Source organism: Notothenia rossii (assembly GCF_949606895.1).
Source record: "Notothenia rossii genome assembly, chromosome: 1".
Classification (NCBI taxonomy): Eukaryota; Metazoa; Chordata; class Actinopteri; order Perciformes; family Nototheniidae; genus Notothenia; species Notothenia rossii.
In genome coordinates this window covers 68,553,053-68,580,174 of record NC_136912.1, presented here as the reverse complement: position 1 = coordinate 68,580,174, position 27,122 = coordinate 68,553,053, and the positions used below count along the sequence as shown (strand labels likewise).

The 27,122-nt window shown below is 43.5% G+C and overlaps 1 protein-coding gene and 1 long non-coding RNA gene across 7 annotated transcripts; one reads left to right on the top strand and one right to left on the bottom strand.

The window, feature by feature from the left end:
* Positions 1–216: 216 nt before the first annotated feature.
* On the top strand, positions 217–5,936 carry LOC307036639 (uncharacterized protein). 6 transcript variants are annotated; one of them, XM_079677136.1, is made up of 4 exons: positions 217–1,477; positions 1,999–2,188; positions 2,543–2,601; positions 5,221–5,936. In XM_079677136.1, the coding sequence occupies exon 1, from the start codon at positions 379–381 to the stop codon at positions 1,369–1,371; it is 993 nt and encodes a 330-aa protein (XP_079533262.1). In that variant the 5' UTR covers positions 217–378; the 3' UTR covers positions 1,372–1,477; positions 1,999–2,188; positions 2,543–2,601; positions 5,221–5,936. The 6 variants fall into 6 exon arrangements, 5 of the variants coding, with proteins under 5 accessions (XP_079533262.1, XP_079533261.1, XP_079533264.1 ...); XM_079677135.1 differs by having other exon boundaries at positions 1,999–2,193; XM_079677138.1 differs by lacking the exon at positions 2,543–2,601.
* A 12,961-nt stretch (positions 5,937–18,897) lies between these two features.
* On the bottom strand, positions 18,898–23,357 carry LOC307028152. Its single transcript, XR_013804849.1, has 3 exons — positions 21,129–23,357; positions 20,372–20,419; positions 18,898–20,180 (listed from the first exon to the last, which is right to left on the bottom strand). It is a non-coding gene; the product is annotated as an uncharacterized lncRNA (long non-coding RNA).
* Positions 23,358–27,122: the final 3,765 nt, after the last annotated feature.

Genomic DNA, 27,122 nt, shown 5'->3' with positions numbered 1-27,122 from the left:
CTCGTAGATTCTTCAGTCTCATCAACCTCATCCTTCCATCAGTCTCCTGCAGTCAACGCATCAGCCTCCAGCACACTTCCAGTGTCTGACTCCATATGATATTGTCCTGATGCTGTAAGGGTGAAACCCCATGATCACAAAATGACCCAAGGAGACACCCATGAGTGCCAAGGACCTCATATAATGTATGTCATTAATGTTACATAACCGGACTTCCGGATGTGCTTTGCCGTGTGAAGACGTGCGTGCGGGAGCTCCGTGTAAAAGTAGTCAATAATTTTTAACATCGACACATTTCTATCAACTGGGAGGGTTGGACGCATAACGTTTGGTTTTGGGAGCTGAGAGGTGAATTTTTGGTGCAGTTTGGGACCGAAGATGACTTCTCGTTCGGCCCGAGCGGGGCGAGAGAGACAACGCATGGTGGGCAGCAGCACCAACAGGGCCTCCTCAGCTAGCAGTGACGCAGCTAGCCCACTACGTGCTAACGCTGAAATACCTCCGTGGGCTAAGGACATGATGTCGGAGATTAAAAAAGCCAACGACGGAATAACTAAATACAGAGAAGAGACAAAGACCGAGATCACAAGGTATAAAGAAGAAATAGAAAAGGGAAGAAGAGAAATGATGGCCGAGATGCAAAAGTGGACTAAGAGTTTGGAGGAGAGCGCCGAGGCCCGGTTTGAGCTGCTGCGGGGAGAGGTGAAGCTGATTGGTGATAAAACTAGCAGTCTGGCAAACAGGATGAACGAACGAGGAAAAGAGGTGGATGCAACGTTAAATGAACAATCTGACGCTTTAATAGACATGGAGACGAGACTGAAAGAAATGGAGAAGGAGCTGCTGAAGCACAAGGGACGAAATGAAGACCTCGAGGCACGCTCACGGCGCAATAACATCCGGGTCGTGGGGGTCAGAGAAGGAGCCGAGGCAGGCAAGAAGCCGTCAGAGTTTATGGCTGGTTTACTGGAGGAAAAGTTGGGACTAGCAGCAACACCGACGCTGGACCTAGCACACCGGGCCCTCGGAGCGAGGCGAGACGGGAATGTAGGACCACCGAGAGCCTTCGTAGTGAGGTGCCATTACTACACAGAGAAAGAGGAGATACTGAGGAAGGCGAGGGAAATGGAGAGAACACCCGAGGGTCGGAGCGGAAACATTCACATCTTCCCAGACTTCACCCAGGAGGTAAACAACAAGAGGACGGCCTTCAGAGAAGCGAGAGGCCTCCTGCGGTCCTGCACGGGGGTCAGATACGGGTTGCGATACCCGGCAACCCTGGTGATCACGCCAGAAGGAGGACAAACAAAGACCTTTGAGAACCCGAAAAACGCTGTGGATTATATCAGAAAGGAACTGAGCCCCGGGTGAAACAATGGACTGCCTTGATTCCGGCTAAGGACCAACCTCCAGTCGTTATTCAGAGCTCCGTTGTTGCTGTGGGGGGATCGGGGACCTGGCCGCCAGCATATATATGGTTTGTACCTTATGGAGCTGGCCTCCAGTAGTTATTCAGGGCTGTGTTGTTACTGTGTGTAGTTAGGAGACCTGGACTCCAGTAGTTATTCAAAGCATATTTTTATAAACCTAATTCTTTTTGGGAGCTATTGTGCCCTCCCTCATATTACGGTTGTACGCTATTCAAGGTTTAAGGGACTATTGATCCTCGCTGCCACTGTTGCATACCTTCTATGGTATTACTGTTTATTTTTATTTCATTACTGTGCCTTATTCAGGGTCTCATTGTTCGAGCCCCCCCCTCCCTCGTTTGTTTTTCTTTTCCCATTAGGGGATTGAGTCAAAAGGGTGATGTTATGATTCTGATAATGTGAAATACACGGAGCCGCACACGGTTAGCTCGATGTGCAGGAGATGGTGGACCGGTTGGACACAGCAGTGCTCGCTGAAGAGCATTGTATTTATGATTATATATGTTATGTGTTATATGTTGATTGTATCTGTGTGGGTGATCCCCCCCCCCCCCCCCTTCCTTCCCAGTCCCCCTCTTTTTTCTTTTTCTTTTGCTGCCAAGACTTCAAGGTGCTATCCGGATAATGGGTACCATAGGGGTGCAATGGTGACATTGGGCTACAGTCTCCTGATATGTCACCAATCATGGATCCAAGCAGAATGGACACAAAACTGATGAGCTGGAACGTGAGGGCGATCAATAAGCCAGCGAAACGGAGTAAGGTATTTTCACATTTGAGAGACCAGGGCGTAGGGATAGTTTATTTACAGGAGACACATTTGTTGAATAAGGACCACCTTAAGCTCTGTAGGGGGGGATTTACTCAGGTCTATCATTCAAACTTCAATGGTAAGAGCCGGGGAGTGGCCATCCTTATACACAGGAATGTACAATTTATAGAAACAACCACTATAAGAGATAAGCATGGCCGGTATATTATTGTGGTTGGAAAACTGTTCAACATCCCGGTGGTGTTGGCAAATTTATATGCTCCCAATTGGGATAATGTTCAATTTTTTAAGGACCTATTTTCATTATTACCTAATTTGGATACCCATAATCTGATTCTAGGAGGTGACTTAAACTGTGTCCTCGATTCAACTCTGGACCGCTCTAGCCCAACATCCAAGGTATTAAGTAATTCAGCACAATGCATTAATTCTTTTTGCGAGGTATATGGTATGTTTGATCCATGGAGATTCGTAAATCCAACCTCCAGGCAGTACTCTTTTTACTCTCCACCACATCGGACATATACTAGAATTGATTACTTCTTATTAGATAATAAACTGACCTCTATGGTAATGCATATAGAATACTCTGGTATTGTAATATCCGACCACAGCCCAGTCATATTGAGACTTCACTTTCCTGAAAACACGCCACCTCAGAGAATGTGGCGTCTTAATAACAGGCTATTGGCAGATGACGATTTTACAAAATTCATAAATTCGCAAATAGACTTTTTCTTAGAGCTTAATGATACCCCTGACATAAGTAGTGGCATTTTGTGGGAATCCTTAAAAGCGTATATACGAGGGCAAATAATTTCATTTAATGCTGGTGACAGGAAGAGAAAGATGAAACGTATTACAGAATTAACTAGGGAAATAAAAGAAGTCGACCTGGTAAACTCTACAGCTCCCTCTGAGGAGCTACATAGAAAGCGGATCTTGCTACAAACTGAATATGATGTCTTAACGAATCAACGCGAGGTGGATCTATATCTTAGGTCCAGACAGGATCTCTATGAGCATGGTGAGCGTGCGGGTAAGCTCCTGAGCCACCAGCTGAAGCAATCAGCGGCTGCTGGCATGATAGTGGAGATAGGTGATAATCAAGGTAACAAAATTATTGATCAGAAAGGTATTAACAACCAATTTAAGTCTTTTTATAAGGATCTGTATACCTCAGAAATAAATGACAACGAGCGAGTGAAGAACTTCTTTGAGAATCTAGAAATGCCATCCATAAAGAGGGCAGAAAGGGATAGATTAGAGGGACCTCTGACTACGAGGGAGATAGAGAAGGCAATTCGGAATATGAAGACGGGTAAAGCGCCGGGCCCAGATGGGTTCCCAAGTGAATTTTATAAGACATTTGCGCCTAAACTTGTACCCCTACTCTGTAAAGTATATGAAGAGGCCCTTGAAAAGAATACTTTACCTCAAACAATGTCACAGGCTATGATCTCCGTGCTCCTTAAGAAGAATAAAGATCCGCTTAAATGCGAATCGTACCGCCCAGTGAGTTTACTTGGTTGTGACTATAAGATATTGACCAAAGTACTGGCAGCTAGGATTGAGCCTGTGGCAAGTGGGATAATACATCCTGATCAGACAGGGTTCGTGGCTGGTAGACAACTCTCCAGTAATCTCCGTCGCCTTTTCAACGTGATATACACTGGGGATGACAACATTGAGCCTGAGATTGTATTATCCCTAGATGCTCACAAAGCCTTTGATAGAATAGAGTATTTTTACCTGTTCACGGCTCTCGAGAAGTTTGGATTTGGTCCTAAATTCCTTTCATGGATACAGATAATATATGCAAGCCCCCAGGCTATGGTAAGAACGAACAATGTGATATCTGAATTCTTTCCCCTGTTTCGGGGAACAAGGCAGGGGTGCCCTTTGTCACCCCTGCTCTTCGATATGGCAATTGAGCCCCTTGCAATAATGCTGAGGAGTGCTGTTGGACTTGGGGGAATACGCAGGGGGATGCAAAGCCATAAGCTTTCGCTATACGCTGATGACCTCCTCCTTTTCCTGTCAAACCCTATCATAAGCGTCCCAGTGGTTCTGGATATTATTGACGGCTTCGGGAAGGTCTCAGGGTACAAAATTAATCTAGAGAAAAGTGTCCTTTTCCCAATTAATAAGCAGGCGAGGAGACTGTCATTTCAGGCCTATCCTTTCACAACACATAAAGATAAGTTTACCTACTTAGGTATTAATGTAACAAGTAAATACAAAGATCTATTTAATCATAACTTTAAGATAACACTGGATAAGGCAAAATTAGACATGGAACGATGGTCAACTCTCCCCCTATCATTAGCAGGGAAGATCAATTCTGTTAAAATGAATATAATGCCACGGTTCCTTTATTTGTTTCAGACGATTCCGGCTTTCATTCCTAAATCATTTTTTAAGGAACTGAATAAATGTACATCCACCTTCATCTGGAATAAAACGGTCCCCCGGATAAGAAGAGAGTTCCTTGAGAGACAGAGGGAAGAGGGAGGCCTGGCTCTACCAAATTATATGCACTATTATTGGGCCGCCAATATACATAAGTTGTTGTTTTGGGTCTCGCAGCTAGACGATGATGAAACCCCAGTGTGGGTACATATGGAAAGATATGCATCTAGCCCAGTGTCCCTGCGCTCCCTGGTCTGTGCTCCTCTGCCTTTAAGCAAACACCTTTACACTAATAACCCTGTTGTACATGATTCTATTAAGATATGGATCCAGTTCAGAACACATTTTAAAAACAGAAACGCCCTCCTATCTGCTCCCGTTTATGGCAATCATTTGTTTACCCCGGCCCTTGGGGGAGCAGCGTTTAGAGAATGGCATAGAGCTGGGGTGGAATGTGTTAGAAATCTTTTTAAAGATGGGATATTTATGTCGGCTGCTCAACTGGAGAAGGAGTATGGCATTTCCTCAAAGACTAATTACCTCAGATTTTTTCAGGTTCGAGAATTTGTTAAAAAAACATTCTCTTCATCCCTCGTTCTCCCACAGAGTGGATGGATTGATGAGCTATTGGATACGAACCCGACCTTTAAAGGGGTGGTTTCCAGGATTTATGTCAATATCCAGAGGGTGGCTTCCCCATCCCTTGATCTCATAAAAAGGAAATGGGAGGAGGAATTGGAGTTGGACATATCAGAGGTGGACTGGGGTAGGGCAGTGGATCTAATACATTCTTCTTCCATATGTGTTAGACATGGATTAATACAGTTTAAAGTGTTACACAGACTTCATTTCTCAAGGGACAAACTGGCAAGAATCTACCAGGGGACTGATCCGACTTGCCCTAGATGTAAACAGGTGCCAGCTAATTTATGCCACATGTTCTGGTCTTGTCCCAGGCTGAAAGATTTTTGGACCAAAATCTTTACAGCCTTCTCATCTATTTATAATAAAAATATAGAGCCTGGCCCTCTGACAGCCATCTTTGGTGTGGCACCAGAGGAAGCAGGACTAACAACTGCTCAGAAGAAAGCAATGGCATTCTCGTTATTGTTGGCCAGGAGGTTGATTTTATTTAACTGGATAAAGACAACACCACCATCTCATAAACGATGGATAGAGGAGGTAATGACACATCTTAAATTGGAGCACCTTAGATTTACATTGCAGGGCAACACTAAGAAGTTTTATAAGGTCTGGCAGCCTTTTATCGCCCATCTTGAACGGGAGCTTTCATCTGCTTCAACATAACTGGCAGCACCCCCCCCCCCACCCCCTCACCCCTCCTTTATTTTTATTTTTATTATTATTATTTTTATTTTTATTTTATTTTATTTTATTTTATTTTATTTTATTTTTTTTATTTTTATTTTTATTTATTTTTTTCTTCTGTCGGACATTGTTGTTTATTTATGCATTTTAACCTAAGAATGCCTGTCTTGTTATTGTTCCTTTAGTTTAGACCTGTATTTAGGTGAGTATGTGATGTGTATTTTGAGTCTTGTTATTTTGTGTTGTACTGGATGTGTGTTTGTATACAAAAATCAATAAAAACACTTTGATTATTAAAAAAAAAAAAAAAAAAAATTAATGTTACATAACCCATTATAACAATTTGATTTCCGTTTTTCTCTTCTTAACTGAATAGTCCTGTCTTTAAGTATAATACAATGCAAAGTCCTTTTCCGGCACCATTTTAAGGCTTCAAAAACAGGCATTTTTACTGTATGTGTTTGGAGAAATTACACAATAAATGGCCAATAATTGTACTTTTAAACTCTGAATCTTGTGGTGCTTGAAGAAATACACACAATTTTTTGCAATATTTATTAAAATGTTACTAGTTATTTAAACAAACCACTATCTGAGGATTAAGTAACCATAAAACACCCTTTACTAGAGACATTGAAGTCCATGAAGAATTTATCCTCCCACAAATCTTTTCAACTGCTGTAAGTTAGGGCACTATCTGTGCAGACAATTTAAAATATTCTTCATTTGCAGTATTTTTTTTAAAAACTGTTCAGAAAGACTGCATCAATTATATGCTATATATACACATATATAATATCAATATTTGTATTAACTAACCAAAGTCAATTTAAATAGCGGGAACAAATGGGTTAATTGCCATGCATGTGGTGTTTGATATAGTTTACGTTCAATTTCAACTATTTTAGGCAGAAAAACGTTTATTGACTAAAACTTTTTTTTAATGATTTACTACAATTTAGAAAGGTTTTTGGGAGAAATCATTTCAAAAGTAAACTTTTTTCATTTTATATTTGAAATATTTGTACACAACATTATTAATTTATACATTTGTATCAATTTTTTTAAAATTATGAATCCATTTATTTTGAAAGTATTTCCTTGAGGCTGGGGAAGATATATCAGCATGTAGTTTAACATGCACATGTTCTAATGCAAGTAAGTATAAGTATAACATGGAAAAGGAAATAAAATAGGTTTCAAAGGAGGATGTGGATTTATTTTTCTCTCACCTTGTAATTACACAATCAAACAATTTAATGTAGCTCTGGCCTTCACTCACAACAAAACATTTAGTTGAATTGGACACATTTTTTGGAGCTCTATTGACTGATGGAATAATCCGCGAGGAATGAACTGGAGCAGAGAAATAATAATATTTTAAAAGACAGCAGCATCATAAGAGGCCAACAAGAGTGACAGTTTGTCAGTGTACCGAAGGAGTTGGGACCAGCGATCCAGGCCAGACTCTAAAGACTTTACAAGGGGTAAAATGCTGCTGCCGGAGTACTGACTGGAAGTATTGCTGATATCAAGTCTACCATCCTCTTAAAATACTCTGTCCAACAATATCAGTCTCATGAAGAAAGGGTTTTTTAACGCTTATTCAAAATAGCAGAGAAAATATAGGTTACTTACGTAACCCCAGTTCTCAGAGTAACATGAAGTGAGATGTCTCACTATGGGATGCGCCTCAACGCGTATGCAAACAGAAGCATCAATCTCATTACGCCAATCCTGATTGGCTGGTGATCTTGACGTCTACGTCAGGGAATCCGCCCACCCTATAAGTAGCTTGCGCTACGACGCAGCGTCATTCAAAATAAGCACCTCTTCTCGCTTCGCCTTAGCAAGAAGGGCCGTCTGGTGAGACATCTCACTTCATGTTACTCTGAGAACTGGGGTTACGTAAGTAACCTCTAGTTCTCATTCATAACAATCCGTTCGATGTCTTACTATGGGATATTGAAACTCCCGTTTTGCTAGACATGCTTATCTCTAAAAAATCACCAAAACAACCAGAACTTAACAGGTAGAACCCTGTCTCAACACGGGGGCCAGCACTGCGCGGGCCATACTTGGAGCAGAGACATCTAGCCTGTAAAAGCAGACAAAAGTGAGCGGTGAGGACCAGCTCGCTACTGCACAAATGTCTTGGATGGAAACACCCTTGAACAAAGGCCAGGATGTAGCCAGTCCATGAGTAGAATGAGCACGCAGGCCCGTTGGTGCCTGCAAACCCTGACTCGTATAAGCCAGAGCAATCTCTTCCACAATCCAGTGGGAGAGCCGTTGCCTGGTAATGGGCTTGCCCTTCTGAGGGTTAGCCCAGAATATAAAGAGTTGGTCATTGCAACGAAACTCTTTTTGACCTGTCCATATAGGTGCGTAAAGCACGAACTGGACACAGCAAATTCGGCCGCTGTTCCTCAGAGGAACACAGCGGCGGAGGAAATGCCACAATGCCCCGAGGCAAACTGAGTGCATGAAGGATGTACAGAGAGCGCATGAATGTCACTGACTCGCTTGGCAGATGCCAGAGCCAGTAACAGCACTGTCTTCAGTGACAGGTGTTTCATGTCAGCTTCTTCCAGGGGTTCAAATGGAGGTCGAGTGAGCCCATCTAAAACCACTGCCAAATCCCATAAGGGCACCAGTGACCTGGAAACAGGGAGGAGCCTGCGAGCCCCTTTCATAAAACGGCAGACCAAAGGATGTTGGCTAGCCGTCTTTCCCTCAAAGCCCACATGGCATGCAGCAATAGCAGCCAGGTACACTTTGATCATAGAGAAAGCTCTGTGTTTATCAATTAGGTCCTGTAGAAATGATAAAATCGCCCCGACAGGACATTGAAAAGAGATGTGTCCTTTTTGCAGGCACCACTCCTCAAACACCCTCCACTTACAGTCATAGAGAGACCTGGTGGAGGAAGCTCTTGCACTCTGAATCGTGTTTATCACCTCCTTCGGGAGACCCACTGTATTCAGATTGTACCACTCACGGGCCAGGCCCATAGTGCCAAGCGCTCTGGGTGTGGGTGAGAGATCGTCCCCCCCGCCTGAGACAGTATGTCCCTGCGTGGGAGCTGCCACGGCTGCCCGCACAGCAGCTGATATATCTCCGCCAGCCAGTACATTGCAGGCCAGTGCAGACCTATCAGGATCAGTGTGTGGCGCTGTTCTCTCACTCTGGCCAGAGTTGGGGGTATCAGAGCCAGGGGTGGGAACGCGTACAGAAGGACCGGAGGCCAAACGTGCGCGAGCGCGTCCACGTCTAACGGTGCGTTTAAATCGCGCATTGAAAAGAACAGCTGACATTGAGCATTTTCTTTTGATGCGAACAGATCTACCGCGGCTCGGGCGTAACTCACCCACAGCTGACTCACAACCATTGGATGTAGAGTCCAGTCTGCATATAGTGGTGCACCTCTGGACAGCAGATCTGCCCCGAGGTTCATCACTCCTGGTACGTGGGTCGGTCTCAGAGAGAGGAGACATCCGCAGCTCCATAAGATCAGTTTGCGTGCCAGCATGTGTAACTGGAGAGAACGCAAACCGCCTTGGCAGTTTATATACAATATTGTGGTCGTGTTGTCTGTCCTCACGAGGACATGATGTCCTCTGAGAAAAGGCAGAAAGCGTTTTAGGGTGAGGAACACCGCTAAAAGTTTCAGATAATCTATGTGTGACCGTTGGAGGTCTCTGCTCCAGAGACCCCTCACAGGTCGACCTTCGTATATACCCCCCCTGCCCGTCAGACATGCGTCTGTGGTGACCACCTTCCGCGATAGGACAGCACCCATAGGCACGCCCCGTACTAGAAAAGTCGGGTGTAGCCAGTGGCGCAGTGCCATTACGCATTTCATAGTGACCATCACTCTCCGCGTGCCATGACGCGCGGGGTCCAGTCTGAGGGCAGCTACCCAGCGCTGAAACTCCCTCGTGTGTAAGCGTCCCAGTCGTACCACCAGGATGGCTGACGCCATGAGCCCCAGTAACCGCAGACATGATCTGAAGAGAACATATTTGCGTAGCCGGAAATGAGCGAGGCAAGCTCTGAAGGCTTTCACTCTTTCTGCTGACAGGCAGGCTGTAAAGGGCACCAAATTCAGGTGTAGGCCCAGGAAGAGTACAGTCTGGGCTGGGGACAACATGCTCTTTTCTGTGTTTATTACGAAACCCAGATCGAGCAGGTGTTTTACGAGGACATTCGTCTGCGTAATAGCCTCTTGCTCCGACTGTGCGAGAAGCAGCCAGTCGTCCAGATAAGTTGCCAAGCGAATACCCTGTTGTCTTAATGGGGCTATCGCGGCTTCCGCACACCATACAAACACTCGCGGGCTGAGAGACAGACCGAAGGGAAGGACTCTGTACTCGTAACAGACACCCTGAAAGGCGAACCTCAGATATTTCCTGTGTGGGTAATATACTGGGGTGTAGAAATACGCATCTTTCAGGTCGACTGATGTGAACCAGTCATTTTGGCGAACGAGACGCAACAGAGATATGTGAGTGAGCATTTCTGAATTTGTATCTTTCGAGATATTTGTTCAGAGCTCTCAAATCTAGTATAGGCCGAATTCCGTTCCCTCCCCGTTTGGGAACGAGGAAATACTTGGAATAAAAGCCGCTCTGACTCTGTTCGCGGGTATTATCGATTTTGCCTTCTTTTCTAGTAGCGAGAAAATCTCTTGCTCTAGAATATGGGCCGACTCTCCCCGGGCTTGTGAATACAGAATGCCCGAGAAGCGAGGGGGGGTGACAGCGAATTGGAGCCTGTAGCCCCGCGTTACTGTCTTGAAAACCCAAGCAGAATCTGTGAGCATCTTCCACTTTTCGCTTCTTAAAGCGAGCGGAGATGTCACATCTCTGTCGTCTGCCCCCTGTGTCTTTATTTGTTGTGTTATGGGACCCTCTAGTGTCTGAACACGGTGGTACCCCAGGTTGACCACCCCGGCCGACACTGCGCATGCGCGTGGCGGTGGTTCCTTTACAATCCCGTCTAATGTCCGCCTTTTGAGAGAGGCCGTAGCCGCTCTCAAAAGAGGGGTAGACGACAGACTGTTTGTTGTTTTTATTGTTTTAATTTTCATTTTTATTGACTGCGCCCTTGGCTTCAAGCCTGGAAACGACAGTGGAAAATGATTTATTAGGAAACAATAATGATGACATGTGTTTGTGTGACTTAAACAGGCAGCGGAACTTGCTGTCTTTGATGTTAAGTCCATTTCCCTTATGGCGCGAACTTGAGGATGACGTTCTGGCATCACTCGAGGCGGCGGGAAGATGGGGGCATGGTGGCACCCCGAAAACACATGAGCATCTAACACTGAAACGTGCTCTGGAGCTGGGGAACAGGGAACTTCCAGCTCTCTCGTCGAGGAGAGGAGAAGAGGCTGTCAGGCCGCCCGCTTCTTCTTCCTCGCCTGGTGGCTGAAAACCTGGGTCGGCTGTGCCTGAGCGGCAGCTGCCGGAACCCGAGATCTTCTTGGCCAGCTCATCCTCGCCTCGTGCCTGGGCTGGGGACCCGGGACGGGCTTTGGTCTCTGCTGCTTTGGTATCTTGAACCGGGCAGGACGTGAGGCAGCTTGAGTGAAGGCCTGCCGCGGGACCGTTGAAGGTGGCGGCTGGACCCTTCGGGGGAGACAGAGCTGGAGAGCCTCGTCTTCCTTCATTTTTGATTCGCATCTCAGCTGCATCGAAGCTAGAGCGGAGCCAAATATGCCCTCGGGAACAATAGGCATGTCCAGAACATCCTCTTTTTCCCGGTTTGGAAGGTTCGTCAGGTTGAGCCACCTGGCTCTCTCCTGTACCACTATAATTCCCAGTGCTTTGCCCGTGGCTTGGACTGCACAGCGCTGCACACGGAGGCAAATGTCTGTGATCGCTGCGATCTCATCCCACACTGCAGGCTCAGGTTCGCTCGACAAGTCTTCGCAGAGCTCTGCCTGGTAGGCGGTCAGCAGCGAAGAGACGTTGAGTGCCCTGGCGGACAAAGCTGCGGCTTTATAGGCCCGTTCGGTCATCGCTGACTGAAAACGGTCTGCCTTTGCCGGTAGCGTGGGATTCCTGCTCGGTGTCGAAGCCAGCCTCGGTTGGAGGTGGGCTGCCACCAGCGGTTCCATGGGCGGCATGCGGAGCAGGCCGAGCCTCTCCATACCGTCACAATCCAGGGAGGAGGTACCCTGGATTGGGGCCTTGTTGCTGAAAGGGCGGTCTCTCCACGAGACCGACACCTCGTCCAGCATCTCCGGAAAGACTGGAAGGAGCTGCCTCTTCGTCCTCGTATCTTGGGGCAATTGCTTCCCCTCGTAGCGAGATCTGGAGGTCTCCTTGGCCACTTCAGGCCATGGGATGTCCAGCCTGGACGCAGCGCGTTGACACACGGCCTGCAAGTCCATACTTAGGCAGGGCGAAGCTGGTGTGCTTTCGCCAGGGAGAGCGGACATCGCTCCCGGCTTTGCACCCTGAGCCGATGAAACGAAGATCTCATCCGAGTCGGACAGGAGGAACTCAGAGGCATCCTCTTCTTCCTCCATATAGTCCAACTCAAGGACATCCTCCGCGGGTGGAACCATGGTGAGGTCCAGTTGGGAGCCCCAGCTTGACACAGCGCGGGGCTCCGCTCTCGCGGCTCTTGCCAGCGCGGGGCTCCGGTTCAGCGGCTGCCGCTGTTATTGAGCCCCAGCCTGTAACAGCGCGGGGCTCAATCTCTGCGGCGGACGCCACCATGTCTTGATTGCCGGCCGGCGAATCAGCGGACATGAGGGGGTCCTGTCCCGACAAGCTAGCTTGGCGTGCTAGCCGTCAGCGGAGGCTCTTAATGGTGAAGCGGGCATAATGCCCGCACGAGCCAGGGTTATTGATAGCCACCTGGGCGTGTTCCAGCCCGAGGCAGGACGAGCATACCTGGTGTGAGTGTGCCTGAGATCTTAAACCTGCAGCCGCATAGCCGAGCCTCCGAGTCCCTGACTCCTCTGGTGTGAGGGAGAGAAGGGTCCATCTTTGTTCGCCGGGGTGTCTGCGTGGAGTGGACACGCTAGTAACAGGTACGTTACTGAGAAAAAAATCCAACCTTGTCGTTAATTCAAAAGGAAAAAGCGACGGTGTAGATTTTATTCTTTAAAGAATATTAACTGGTGTGTTAATAACTTTTGTTTTGATCTCCGTCTCCTCTGGTGTGAGAGAGAAAAGAGAACGTCCTCGCTACCGTGGTGTCGGTGTGGAGGGAAGAAAAGCTAGCAACAGGTATGTTACTAGCTTGAAGAAAAAATCGAACCTTACCGTAATTTCGAAAGAAAGAAACGGCGAGGCAGATTACAATATTAACTGGTGTGTTAATATTTTTCAGTCTTCTTGCAAAGCAAAAAAGTAACCGGCAAGCGCCCGTCGACCGAATGTTAGCTTTGGGTTCAGTCTGTGGACCGTTAAGCTAGCCCGGCTACTGATAATTCGAGATGTGCTCTGAAGCGAGAAGAGGTGTTTGAATGACGCTGCGTCGTAGCGCAAGCTACTTATAGGGTGGGTGGATTCCCTGACGTAGACGTCAAGATCACCAGCCAATCAGGATTGGGGTAATGAGATTGATGCTTCTGTTTGCATACGCGTTGAGGCGCATCCCATAGGGATGCGCCTCAAGACATCGAACTGAGTGTTATGAATGAGAACATGCATTCTTGTTCTCAGGAGGGGACATTGACATAGGATTGTTGGAAAAGTACACAGTAAGTACTTCATAGTACTTGTGGGGGTAGTTTCACTAGTACTGAGTCCAACAGGATCAATCTCACGAAGAACTAATGGCAATAAAAAAGAATTCCCTCATCAAACTTAGCAGAAGTGGCTTGATTTTGTTATCAGCAGGGGACTTTGACAGAGTAGCCTATTTCTCAAAAAATACACAGTAAAAGTACTTCAATTTATTGTAAGTAGTAGGCTAATACCAAGTCAAAAAGTATCAATTTCATTAAGAACTAATGGTAAAATTGTATTTTTATCATTCATCAAAGATAGCAGAAAACATGCATTATGGAGGGGACTTTGACAGAGGATTGCTCACAAAGTACACAGTAAAAGTTCTTCATTTTATTTCTGGTAGAAGTCAAACTAGAACCGAGTCCAACAGTGTCAGTTTCCTTAAGAACTTATGGTAACAAATATTTGTATCACTCGTCAAATATAGCAGGAATAATGAAGAGCAGCTGATTTGAAAAAACAAACTCGAGAGGCGGCTGAGTTGACCGCAGTGCAGAATCGCAGTAGGCTATAGTTTAAATCTCCTAACAATGTTGTCCATTTTAGACATAGGCTTATTATATTTACAGCCCTTAGTAACATCCATTCTCTGGGCTCAATATATGTCTTGGCCGTTTTCGTTGTGATCGCTAAATTATCCTTGTTTATAATAATCACCGTTCCTTCAGCAGGATACTGTGGTGATTCAAAGTGTGATTTTAGCAAACGAGTGCTTTTGTTTTGAAATCACTTCTGTGAGTTTCGCCCCGCCCCTCGCTCCAAGGACCATTTGAAAATAGAGAGGCGAAGTCCCTCCCCTTCCAGGAGCCTCCATGGGACCCCGGAAGCGGAAAATTATACATTGAATTCAATGGAGAGAGAAAACGTATCTTTTGATCCCGTTTGAATTGTGCCACGAATGACACATACGATGTTTGTCAATTTAAAATAACATTTTGCAAGTCAAATTTTTTTAAATGTGTCGTAAAACTGTGAAGTAACACATTTTTTTGTGTGAAGCCGCTCAGTGAACTACATGTCTCTGGTCCCGCACAATACGCGTCACCAACACAAAGATGGCCGTCACGTTGGCACATTTCACCTCATTCTTTCAGAATGAGAATAAAAGTATAAAACGAGGTGAAAATCACTACAAGTCTGGGCACGTTGAGAGCTGTACATACACGAAAGGGGAGTTAGTCGGTTCTGTAAGAGCCAGCATGCGGGACCGGCTTTACAAGGTTTCGGTGAGTAATATGAGTGCAATGTTAACAGGTTAATGTCAGTCAATAAGGAGGAGAATGAAAAAGAAGATGATGAACCACAGACCCGGCATATAATGACTGCAGTGTGCAGGGCTTTTGTTAATTTATGTTACTGTTATCAATAGCATTAGTTGACTGAGAAAACCGTCAAGAAAAAAAGTTTAGCGATGTTACGAGTCGACAAGCATAATATGAACCACGGCTGTGATTGACAACCTGGACAGCCAGTCAGAAGCTAGAATGCCAACCTAGAGAGCCAACCTAGAGAGCCAATCAGAACCTAGAACGGGTGTACTGTATATGCTGTGGATAACATTAGTGTTCACAAGAACAAGGTACACTCCCGTGTTTTGTTTTAGTTGCTCTTCAGATTGAAGCGGCCAGTTTTATATCGACTATATGTGTGATCTCCTTTTTACATCTCGTTGTGTCATTTGAGTTTATTTGCTGTGTGTAGATTCAAGGATTTTGGTTATCTTGTCAATTTGTTTGGTTATCTAGGCACAGCTGTGTGTGACTCCCTCTGGTACACTGGTATGTGTTTTCCTAATGTAGAGAGCATTGATTAATTCATAAACTACACACTGAGTCTAGATCCTGATCAAAAATTCTTTTTTTGTTGATCAAATGTTTTTCAAAAATGTAATACACATTTAAAAAAATTCAATGTACAATCACAACCAATACAACACAAATTACAAAAAATTCAGAAAAAACAAACAATAACAACAATCAGACAAGAGAACAAAACTATGGAAAAATAAACCCTCCCACCCCCAGATCTGGACCATCCTTGTATTGCTCATTCAATCTATTATAGCATGTTAACAAACATGGTACTTACTTTATTTGTACAGATCTACATGGGAGAGGATGGCGCGATGCAGAGCGCTGTCTGTGGTTGTGCACGGAGGATGTACAAATGCAGCCACGCTGCAGCATTGGCAATATTTGCCATGTGGCAGATCAGCTCCACAGAAGTTGAGTGCCAGTGGAGGAAGCCTGGCACTTCAAAAGTAGTCCAGCCGGTGTCTCAACTCTACCAACAGCAAGAGGAGACATACAACCCACTGGCCAGAGACATCACCACTGAGGAAGTAGACTGGTTCAGGTCTGCACTGAGGGGCGCAGCGTGGCATGGCATGGCTTTTGTCACCTGAGCCGGAGCTGCAGCCTCTACATCAGGCCATTTTCAACGTGCCGGAGCTGGTGAAGGAGCATGGGGGTCGGGGGCTTGAGGCAATTCTTGCCTCAATGCGACTGAGCAGAGACCATTAAGCTGCCATCCAGACAGCCACCGTAGGACAGCAGACAAATCCTCAGTGGCAGTTACACAGGCAGGGCAGGTTGACAGACAGCAATTTTTGTGCTGTGCTGAGGTCGGGACTTTCATCCACTCCATGCGCGTCCCTCATGAAGAGGGTGCTTGGGGGGTACAATTTAGACGGAGTCATGGCTGTCAACTGGGGAGTTGTAAACGAGGTGTGTTTGGCCAGTGTGTTTGGCCTTTTAAGTGTGACACATATGTAGTGATAAATGCTTCACCTGACCACTGTTCCTAAATAAAAAAAGTTTTCTGCATCGTCAGTCATTTTTTCCAAATAATTACCAATATTTCACAAATTCTTCATGTCAGCTTTGCTTGGTTCATCTTACTGGGGGGCAGCTACATGGATGTCGGTGCAGTCCACAATCATTTTGCAGTTGAAGGCAGAATGAATTTATTATTGACTCAGAATGAAGCACAACTTCATGTCATACAGTACATTGACTTTATTTGTAACTGTGTAAAAACATATGAGCATTGATTAGCAAGCAGGACCTGCAGGAACAGAGAACGGTGATGGATGGAGCTGGGAAGAGAGAAGAATAAAGAAAACAGATCAACTTTATTATCGGATATTAAAAATTCAATTTCAAAACAAGTTGCCGCTCCTACAGTTTTCTAGTATGTAAAGATGATTTCACATGACCTATGCAAAATATCACACTCAATACATGTGTCTCTCTGGGGGGTGCATTGTGCCTTTGATGTATATAAATAATACACCATAACCAAATACTATTACGTACAGTGGAAATCAGGTTGCCAGAGCAGGTCAGTCCAGTGTGCATGTTCCTCAGGGTCTCAGCAGTTACAGGTGAGGTAAAGAAAATAAAAGAGAAAAAGGTCAGTAACAACACTTTAAAGTAACAACACTGAATAATTATCTCTTTTAATAATTTTCTCTCAGTAATCACTCAACTACTGTCTTTCCAACAAACAGATTGACTCACCCTCACTGTCATCACAATGACACATGTCCAGAAGAATGTCATGCAAAGCTCCCTGCCTGCCTGCCTTCCTTCGACTCTGCCTGAACTGCTTCCTTAGCACCCGGTGGAGGGCGCAGTAGGCTACTCTTCAAATGTTTCACGAAATACTTACCATGATGACTAATCTTACTGTTTAACATTTTGGTGTACTTCATGTAATAAAATAATAACTTCATGGTAAGGCTACTAAAAATGACAAGGCTAAGTAATGTAATGCTAACTAACGTGCTCACTACTAGCTAGGTAGCTAACTTGACTATGTTCCATCCACAACATGTATATTACCTATGATATTACCTGATATGTCTGATCCAGCGACTCCTGGTCCTTTCATCAGACGGGAAGCGATAGAACGAGCAAGTGGTATGATCACTTGTGTGATTACAACATGGTACAAAGCACACAGGCATCTTGTAAAAGTGAATTTATTGGAGCAATCTCTTATATTTATTGGAGGGAATAAATCAGTTATGAAATCTTCTTCTTCGCTTTAATTACGATTCGCAACCACTTGGAGCATTATCGCCTGTGACATCACATGCGCGACCCAGAATGGGATTTGGGATTTGTAGTCTTTGTAGTCGCGTATTTTTCATAGTCAACAGTTTTACGACAAAATGTAACTTTTTTGACATGGAAATGATTGTTTAAGATTGACAAACATCATATGTGTAGTTCGTGGCACAATTCAAACGGGATCAAAAGATACGTTTTCTCTCTCCATTGAATTCAATGTATAATTTTTCGCTTCCGGGGTCCCATGGACCGGAAGTAGATGGGCGTGACTTCGCCTCTCTATAGAGAACCGCAGTGACGCGTCGTAAAACCCGGAAGTAAACTTCTTCCGGTTCCTTCGCGAAAAACCAATGCAAATTCTCCATAGGATTTTGGAAAATAACTCGAAATAAGGTCTTTGGTTGACACACATTTAAGAGAGGGATCACGTTTTGTTCAGCCGGATAATCTCCACATGTCAACCCTACTTTTATAATTTTTGAATCATAAATCTAGTCGCCAAAAGCGAAATGCTAACGTTATGCTATAAACGAACTACAAGCCAGTACAGCAGCAGGGTCGCACGACTTCAACGTCACGCCAACTTAAGATTGTTTCAACTGACTTGCACTGAAACTGCACTTTGAACACTTTAAATATATTAACATTTTAAACTGTATACCCCGGTTATCTAGGCCCGTTTTGTTTAATGTATACCACGTTTATCTAGGCCCTTTTTGTTTTATGTATACATGTCACACTGTGGGAAACGATATTTCGATATTTCTGGATGTATAACACATGTAGAATTTTTGACAATAAAGCTGAATTTCACTTTCATGTGCTTGCATATTTTAACAAAGCTTTTCATTTTAGCCACATTGAATTTAACTAGAAGTCATGGCTGTGTCAATTACCAGTCTGATATCGTTTTACAAAGATGACAAGAAGAGTGTAGATAGAGGAGAGAACCACTACAAGTCAGGACACGTTACAGTGCAGCCTAGATGAAGGTGTGCTTACCGGTGTTGTCAGGGCTAGCATGAGGGACAAGGTTTATAGTTTCGGTGAGTAGTGATAGCAAGAGTACCGTTAACCTAGAGTTAATTTATTCACATTAATTCCCATCAACAAATCAATTGTATATGTCACATGAAATCTTTATTAGGCAAGGCAAGTTTATTTATATAGCACTTTTCAACACAAGGCAATTCAAAGTGCTTTACAAAAAATGAAAGACATTAAGAAAATGGCATTTAAAATCAGTTAAAAGCTAATAAAATAAACATTAAAAGAAAAAATACATGGATAAAAGTTACAGTGCAGTCTAAGATATGAATAGTTCAATTAAAAGCAGCGACAAAAAGAAAAGTCTTCAGCCTGGATTTAAAAGTAGTAAGAGTTGCAGCGGACCTGCAGGTTTCTGGGAGTTTGTTCCAGATATTTGGAGCATAATAACTGTACGCTGCTTTACCATGTTTAGTTCTGACTCTGGGGACAGAAAGCTGACCAGTCCCTGAAGACCTGAGAGTTCTGAATGGTTCATCATTTAGCAGGAGGTCAGAAATGCATTTTGGTCCTAAACCATTCAGTGCTTTATAAACAGCAGCAGTATTTTTGAAATCTATTCTTTGACACATAGGAAGCTAGTGTAAAGACTTCAGAACTGGAGCGATGTGATCCACTTTCTTAGTGTTGGTAAGGACTCGAGCAGCGGTGTTCTGAATCAGCTCCAGCTTTCTAATAGATTTTTTTAGTGAGACCTGTGAAGACACCATTGCAGTAGTCCAGTCTACTGAAGATAAAAGCATGGACACGTTTTTCCAAATCCTGCTGTGACATTAGTCTTTTAATCCTAGATATGTTCTTTAGGTGATAGTAAGCTGATTTAGTAACTGTTTTAATGTGACTGTTGAAACCAATAACTAATTTAACCCGCTGACAAGAGAGCCCACCTCCGAAGATCGTGACTGGCTGAGGGACAGACTCAGGGGCAGGTTCTCAGGAATTTTTTGGCTTCTCTCCCCCGAGCCAGAAGAGGAACACTATAGGCAATTGTGGCAAGCATGGCATTGTCTGAAGCGCAACAGAGGGCAATTCAGGTGGCTACCACTGGTCAGCGAACCAACCCAAACTGGCATTTGTTCAGGAAAGGAAGGTTGACTGCCAGCAACTTTGGAGCTGTCCTGAGGTCAAAGCGTGTGACTGCTTCCTTTATTGCCAGGGTGCTAGGGCAACAACAGGCCCTTGATGGTGTTTTGTCTGTACAGTGGGGGACTATGAATGAATGTGAGGGCGTCAGGGCATTCACCACTGCAACTCAGATGCAGGTCCATGAGTCAGATTTGTGGCTCTCCCTATCAGGATTGTTGGGGGCATCTCCAGATGGTCTGGTAGGGTCTTCCGCTGTGCTGGAGGTAAAGTGTCCCTACGGAGCCAGGGAAATGACAATTAGTGAAGCATTGCAAATCAAGGGCTTCTGTGTCAGTAAGGAAGGAGAAACATTCAGCCTGCGTGAGGAACATCCTTACTGGTACCAAGTGCAAGGTCAGCTTCACCTCACTGCAAGGAAGAAGAAATAAAAAAATTGTGAATTGTTTTTAATTTACATTTACTCGCCTTTGCAATGTTGTGGTTGTTAGAGTGTTAGGTTTCCTGTCAGCTCGTCTGTTGGGAAGATATAAAATATTAGTTTCATGGAAGTCACACCGTCACATGTAAGAGCATTAAGACATACAGTACATAGGCTAAAACAAAACATCTAAAGATATAACCTTGCACTTTGATAAATCTCGTGAACATTTTCACTATTTTGACATTTTTATAGATGAAAATTGAACTAAATAAATAAATGGTAGATTAATCCATATTGAAAATAGGTGTCAGCTGCTACACTAATTATAATAGTTATATTTCTTAATTAATTAAGATAAGATATTACTGTATTGATCCCAATTTGGGAAATGTTTGTGTTGCAGCAGCATAACAAGAAAAACAAAATATAAGTTATTATATATACAAAAGTATGTGAGGGATGGAATATTAAATTGAATATAAATGTAAAATGTACATGTGATTTTACGTCCAAGAGAAGCTATGGAGCAGAGAGTTCTCTGCCAGCCAGAGGTGATTTGTTATTAGTTCAATATGTCAAACTGATTTCCCTGACTACAATCTTTAGTTACATGTTGAAACGTTATGCTGCTTGTACTAATAAGACCTATCATATAAGCCACACAGGTTTTAATAGGATGTATTCATTATCTTTACTTATGTTGCGGTCTTTTCAGCAGCGCCATCTCTATAACGGCGATACAGTCACTACCCATTATTTACATTTCACCGTGAAATGGACAAAAATGTAACGTCAGCTTACTTCATGACACGAATCCAGACTCTCCTTTGGAAAACATTGGCCGGGAAACGATAGAACAAGCACGTTTCATGCGAAGACCTGTGGCTGCAACCCGGAGCAAAGCAACAAACCATTGCGTAACTAACTAGTAGCGCTAGCTTTAGCTAACGTTAGCCAACGAAACGAACTGCCGAGTAAAATTGGAAAACACTGGTAATTAATTATTCTATCATTTGTAAAACTACGGTGTTAAAAACGACAATTTCAAAAATACAGATTCTAATGGTCAGATATAGATATACAGATACTAAAGATAGGCAGGTACTTGCTTTCAAGCAGAACACAGGGGAAAACAAACTTAGCGTGAGTGTTTACGTGTTCGGCGTAATGACGTACAACGGCCTCGACAATTTCTGTAGTCCTATTCAGCCATTCGGTAACAACCATCGTTTTTCAGACACGTAAACTCCTCAAAAATCCCTAGTGGGGTCACTGCTGATGTATTTAATGTCGTAGAACAAAACGTGATTTACCTCTTAAATTTGTGTCAACCACAGACCTTATTTCGAGCTATTTTTCAAAACCCTATGGAAAAAATGCATTGCTTTTTGAGGAAGGAACCGGAAGTGCTAAAAATGCTAACTTACTTCCGGTTTTACGACGCGTCACTGCGGTTCTCTATTTAGTAAGGTAAAAAGCAAAAGGGCCTCTCAGACGCTCTTCCGTTTACGTGTTTTGTTGAGATTTGATGGGATATATGTCCTCACTTGTATGTGGTACTGTACTGTTCCATGTGATGTGCAATGTTGTGCTTGTGCCACAGTGAGGCGCAAGGACAAGGGGTATAGGATGCATGCCTGCCTCCTATAGACAAGTTTACGCGCCAAACCACGGGTAGCGCCATAACCCTACACAAATGCACTTCATTTCCGCCGGAAGTCTTTTGCACAGCGTCTGTCGGTGTAAACCGGTGTAAACAGTCAGACGGGCACTGGTGTAAACACAGCGATTTCGATGCTAACAGTGATGCTAGCTTGGGAACACGATTCTACTTCTTTGACTGGAGATGGCGTTACTCTCCCCCACCCGAATTCAGTGCAAAACTGGGAGGATAACATGACGACGTGGCCCAGCATAACGTACAGCAAAATTTGCTCCTACTTCGTTCAATCCATGGCAATAGATGGAAAAGCAATGGACAGTCTGAAGGCATATCATAAGGCTGCGCACATTCTACTTTGCCCACATGCTCCCGAAAATTGTTGACGATTTTGTCGAGGGAAGGTTACAGTTCTGCAGTAAATATCTCAGCATTTTAAAACCAAAATAAACTGCCTTATTTAAGTCATGCCCACAGGAGCCAACAGTTGTCTGTTGTTTACATAATGCACAATTTACATGATCTCTTTATGCTGTGCAATATATCATATGTGCCTGTACTGTTTGAGTGAAAATAAAGTTTGATGTAATTTCATTTCATTATTGCACTGTTATTGCATTATTGCATTTCATATGTTCCTTAGAGTGCTACAATTTCTTTTAACACAGTTCATCATTCATATTAAGCTCATACTGTACATAAATAACACTGAATTAATTAATTGTTGAGAGGAAACTAAAGAAATGGCTTCAACAAGAAAGATCACATGTTTAATCCTAACAGGTATTACAAATTAAAATATAAAAGCAGCCCACACAATTACATCACTATGAAAATATTCATATATAATATTAAAAAATACAATGCATGCAGTATTTGTTGTGTTTATCTGTATTTAATGAACAACATGGCTGGGTGCTGGGTGCTGGTTTGTGGTCGTAGCACTCTCTATCTAACCACTCGTTCAGGTGCTTTCTCGAGTGATTGCAACCAACTACCGCACACGTAGTTCCCGAACCACTTTTCTTCATGTTGTAATTGTTATATCCTCTTTGTCTCTGCGATATCAGTGCTTTGTCGGCACAACGGAGCTAGCTAGCAAAACAAACCCAGTCCGCCAAAACGGAAGTGCATTGCATCGAAGGGAGGAGTTCAGGATGTAGAGCGGAAACGGCTCAATAACTTGTGTATAGGCTAATCACAGCTCTTGATTGCCACGTGTGTGTGGAACCAGTTCATTCCAGTGGAGGCTGTCCCCGTGAGAGTGATGCGTGCAGCCCTTATAATAAAATATGCCAGGCTTGGCTAAATGGATTACATCTCCGTGTTTTTCTCCGAATGCAACGTTAAGCTGCAGAACTAAGCGTAACTTAACATGTTTAACAAAGAAAAACAATTGGACGGTAGATACACGGATTGTTTAGTCTACCATTGATGGATTTCACATTTATATATAAAACATGTTTTTATCACTGATAATGTGCTGTTCTTGGGTTAGCATAGCGCTGCGAGGTCTCTCAGCACGTCCACAACGATAAAACTCCTTCACATAAAAAGCTTTATTTACCTGCTTTCATCTTCTGTTTGTGGAAGACTCCTTTATTCCCAGCTTGATTCCACACCATCGATAATCATTTCTGTAAAAGAGTGAAGATTACATATAATAATTATCAGAAAGAAACATTTGAACACTCATCAATCAATCCATTAGCTTGGAAAACCTAATGAAGATAACAGAGAGCTGTTTTGAAAAGAAAACATACATTTCTATGATTGACTCACCGCTCATAGCATGAAGAGCGTTCCTTTTGCAATATCAACCAGAAGGAACAAGAGCCCAGCAGCTGACACACCTCAGAGCAATGCAGCCTTGATTAATGAAATGAGTAACACCTGTGTATAGAGGACAAAAATGTATGCATTACAAAAATAGCGTGAGCCCTGATCATTGCTGTCAAATATCCATCACTTTTTCATACATTTGAAGGATTAGCAACAACGTTATTTTGATGCAGTTTAAAACTCCCACTCGTAATGCCTAAAATTACCATTCTTTTTTAGTGGGTTTATTTATTCAAGTACTGTTAAAAAATACCAAATATGTATTTCTTTATCTAGAATTGTAAGCATTTAAATGCCAGGTTGATTACACACTGCCACTGCTGTTTTTAGGGGGGGAAATATTGAATATTTTCTGTTTATCCAAAATTAAAATAAACAATGGAGAATAAAATCACTGACACACTGCTTTCAAAATGTATGCTACAACGTGATAGAAATAAAACAAAAACCCACAATTGTCATTTATTGTCAAATGCAACAATTGTAGTTACTGACTGAATTCTGTTTCCACACAGATTTGTAATTCATAAAGCTAGGAAGTGTGGGGCTATATTCTGGTGTTTTTGTCTGGTTTGCCTGCTGCTCTGTTGCCATGGACGATATTATCTGCTAAGCTGCCTCGCCCTGTCAGCGCCTGCCTGCTGCATCACAGTGTGCAGCCTCTTGAAGCAAAAAGCAGGTCACTTTGAAAGCTACAGGCCCTCCCTGTCCACCGCAGAGGGGTCAGGAAAAGCAATTTGCATTTTAACACGGGTAACAGTGAGAGTGGAGTGTCGCCGCTGCTCCCTGAAGGGCGGAGCACAGTCCTCCTTTCATATTTGACACCTCCTTAATAGAGAGGCATGGCCACGCTGTATCCTGCCAAGAAAAAGGTAGATTTTATAATCCTGCACACATACATGCCTTTGATTGATTACATTTCACGGTTTATTCTTCTGTTTATTTGCCTGACTACGGGTCCATTCATTCTAGTCAGTGAATCAATTTTTTACTTATATTTGTATATTTGAGGGATATATTTTTCCACTTTGACCTCTACCATACACATCAACGAAAACTAATTTCCTGCTGTATTTAATTCCAGTCTGCCTTTGTTAAGTGTATGCAAAATGTATGTTTTCAAGCATTCAAGTGTTTGAATGCGTTTCTATATGAACAGTGATGTAAAATAGAAATGTCTGTTATTGGCTTACAGAAGAGCATATTAATAGTATGTTTTGTACATTTATTCAGTTTATTAAGTGCGAACCTTTGGCGAAGGTATAACCCATCCTACGCTGCCTCTACTTTTTGCCCTATTCTGCTTGTGATTGGTTTACCCATATATTTATACCCTAACTCCTAAAACATTTTCAAAAAATCCTGGCCAATCCAATTGACCTTTCGCAAAGCCATGCCCCTAAATGCCCGTTGTCTAATCATATTCGATCACGTGCGCGGCTCCCTGTGGAAGTCCGACAAGCTTAGCGTTCAAATTAATTGCGAAAATGGTGAAGCGTTGTGCTTATGGTCTTTGCAAATCGGATAGCAGATATCCCATAAGCTTAGAGGGGGGGGGGGGGGGGTTATATTTTACCCGTTTCCTAAACCCAAAACCCGAGAGGAGAGATGCCGCCAGTGGATAAAGAAATGCGGCAGGCCCCATGCCCAGCTGAATATGGCGAATATCAACAAACACAAATACGTTTGCTCCAAGGTAAATACGTGCTAACGTAGCTAGCTAGCTAGCAAAGATTACATTCACAAATTAACTAACTAATTTAATTAACTAATTTCACTAACTAACGTTAGCTAAAGTCACACGACTACAGCTGTAAGCTGTGTGCTTATAGGTCGTTTTGACCATGTATATCACTTGATGCATAATAATGTCTGAACAGCTGAGCTCCGTTATTAGTCTACCTGTGGTCAAAGTACAAACAAGAAAGCCAACAGGCAATCATTCATTTATATTTTGCTTTAATCTTTGTAGCATTTTGTTAATGGGAAGCCTACTGCCGACTTCCCTAATCCTGCTGCACAAGTGGGCACCCCGACCCCCACAAGGGAACAACAAGGTGGATGCAGAAAGCCACCAAGGAAACGGTAGTTAACTTTAGACAAACTACAACATTTAATGCCTCTTGTGATTGTATTGTTTTATTCCAAAATAATAATAATAATTCCGTCGAATTTGACATACAGCTCATGTGGTTTTTCACTCTTGCACTGCGACCTGTATGCAAGTGCCTCTATTGATGTTGTGCCTCCCTCTTTTCTAATGTTTATACTATGGATATAACCCTCCATAGCGTATTGTAGCCCCTTTTGTCGGGACCTGGAGGATATTGCTGCGATATTGCTGCATTATTGCTCCAAAATGAGTCTGTTAAGGCGACTCCGACGTTACGGAGACCCTCCATTATGGCTTTGTTTAATGCATCTAGCTCTCAGCTTGTCAGACTAGCAACAGTAACCAAGGGGGGGCTTGGCTTTGCGAAAGGTCAATTAATGAAGGCAACTGGTAATAGCCAATTCAGATTGAATCACTGCCAATCAGGCAGTGTCAGGGCTGACGCCGATGAATACCGTGGCTACTGCAGTAATGTGTTGCTCAGAGGTAAATGGTTAAATTCTGCTTGCCATTATGGGCCATTCAAATGTCATCTGAGTGGGTGATGGTTAAAATGTATTTTGTATAAAAAAATTGTTTTCTGGAGTGTAACGGGCATTACAGCCTTGTAGGTTTCCAAGAAGCGTGGTGGGCGACTTTTTTTGTCCTTGTGACCATTGGACTGTTGAAGGACATTATAATGTCACACATTTCCTGTGCAGGTATTTCCAGTCAGGTGGGGCATTTATATAAATGTTAAACGACACTGCCATCTGGGCCAGAGGAGGGGCCGGTGATGGATTGCTGGGAGAGGGGCGGGAGTGTTGGAGATCTTGGACATGACGCTTTGATCAATGTGTCTCTCCACACAGCCGGTCAGGAGATGAAGTGCCTGCCATACTCGGACCCCATTGTTTAATCCAACACATCATTTGCATGCAGGCGAAAGTTAACGAGACCGAGATAACCCATTGAATGATCAATTTATCATTCTGAAATGCATCTCCAATGTTGCCTTTTTCTTACATGCAACGCTTCACAGCAAACATGGAGGGGCAGTCACTGACAAGAAAATGTAAAAACACAAACAGTCAAAAGCTTCCGATGAATCCCCTCAAGAGTTCTTTTTTTCATTCCTTGCGCTTTCCTGCTTGTGTAATTTGTCCGCTTTATCTCTGCTGAGGGATTGAGCTGGCTTTTG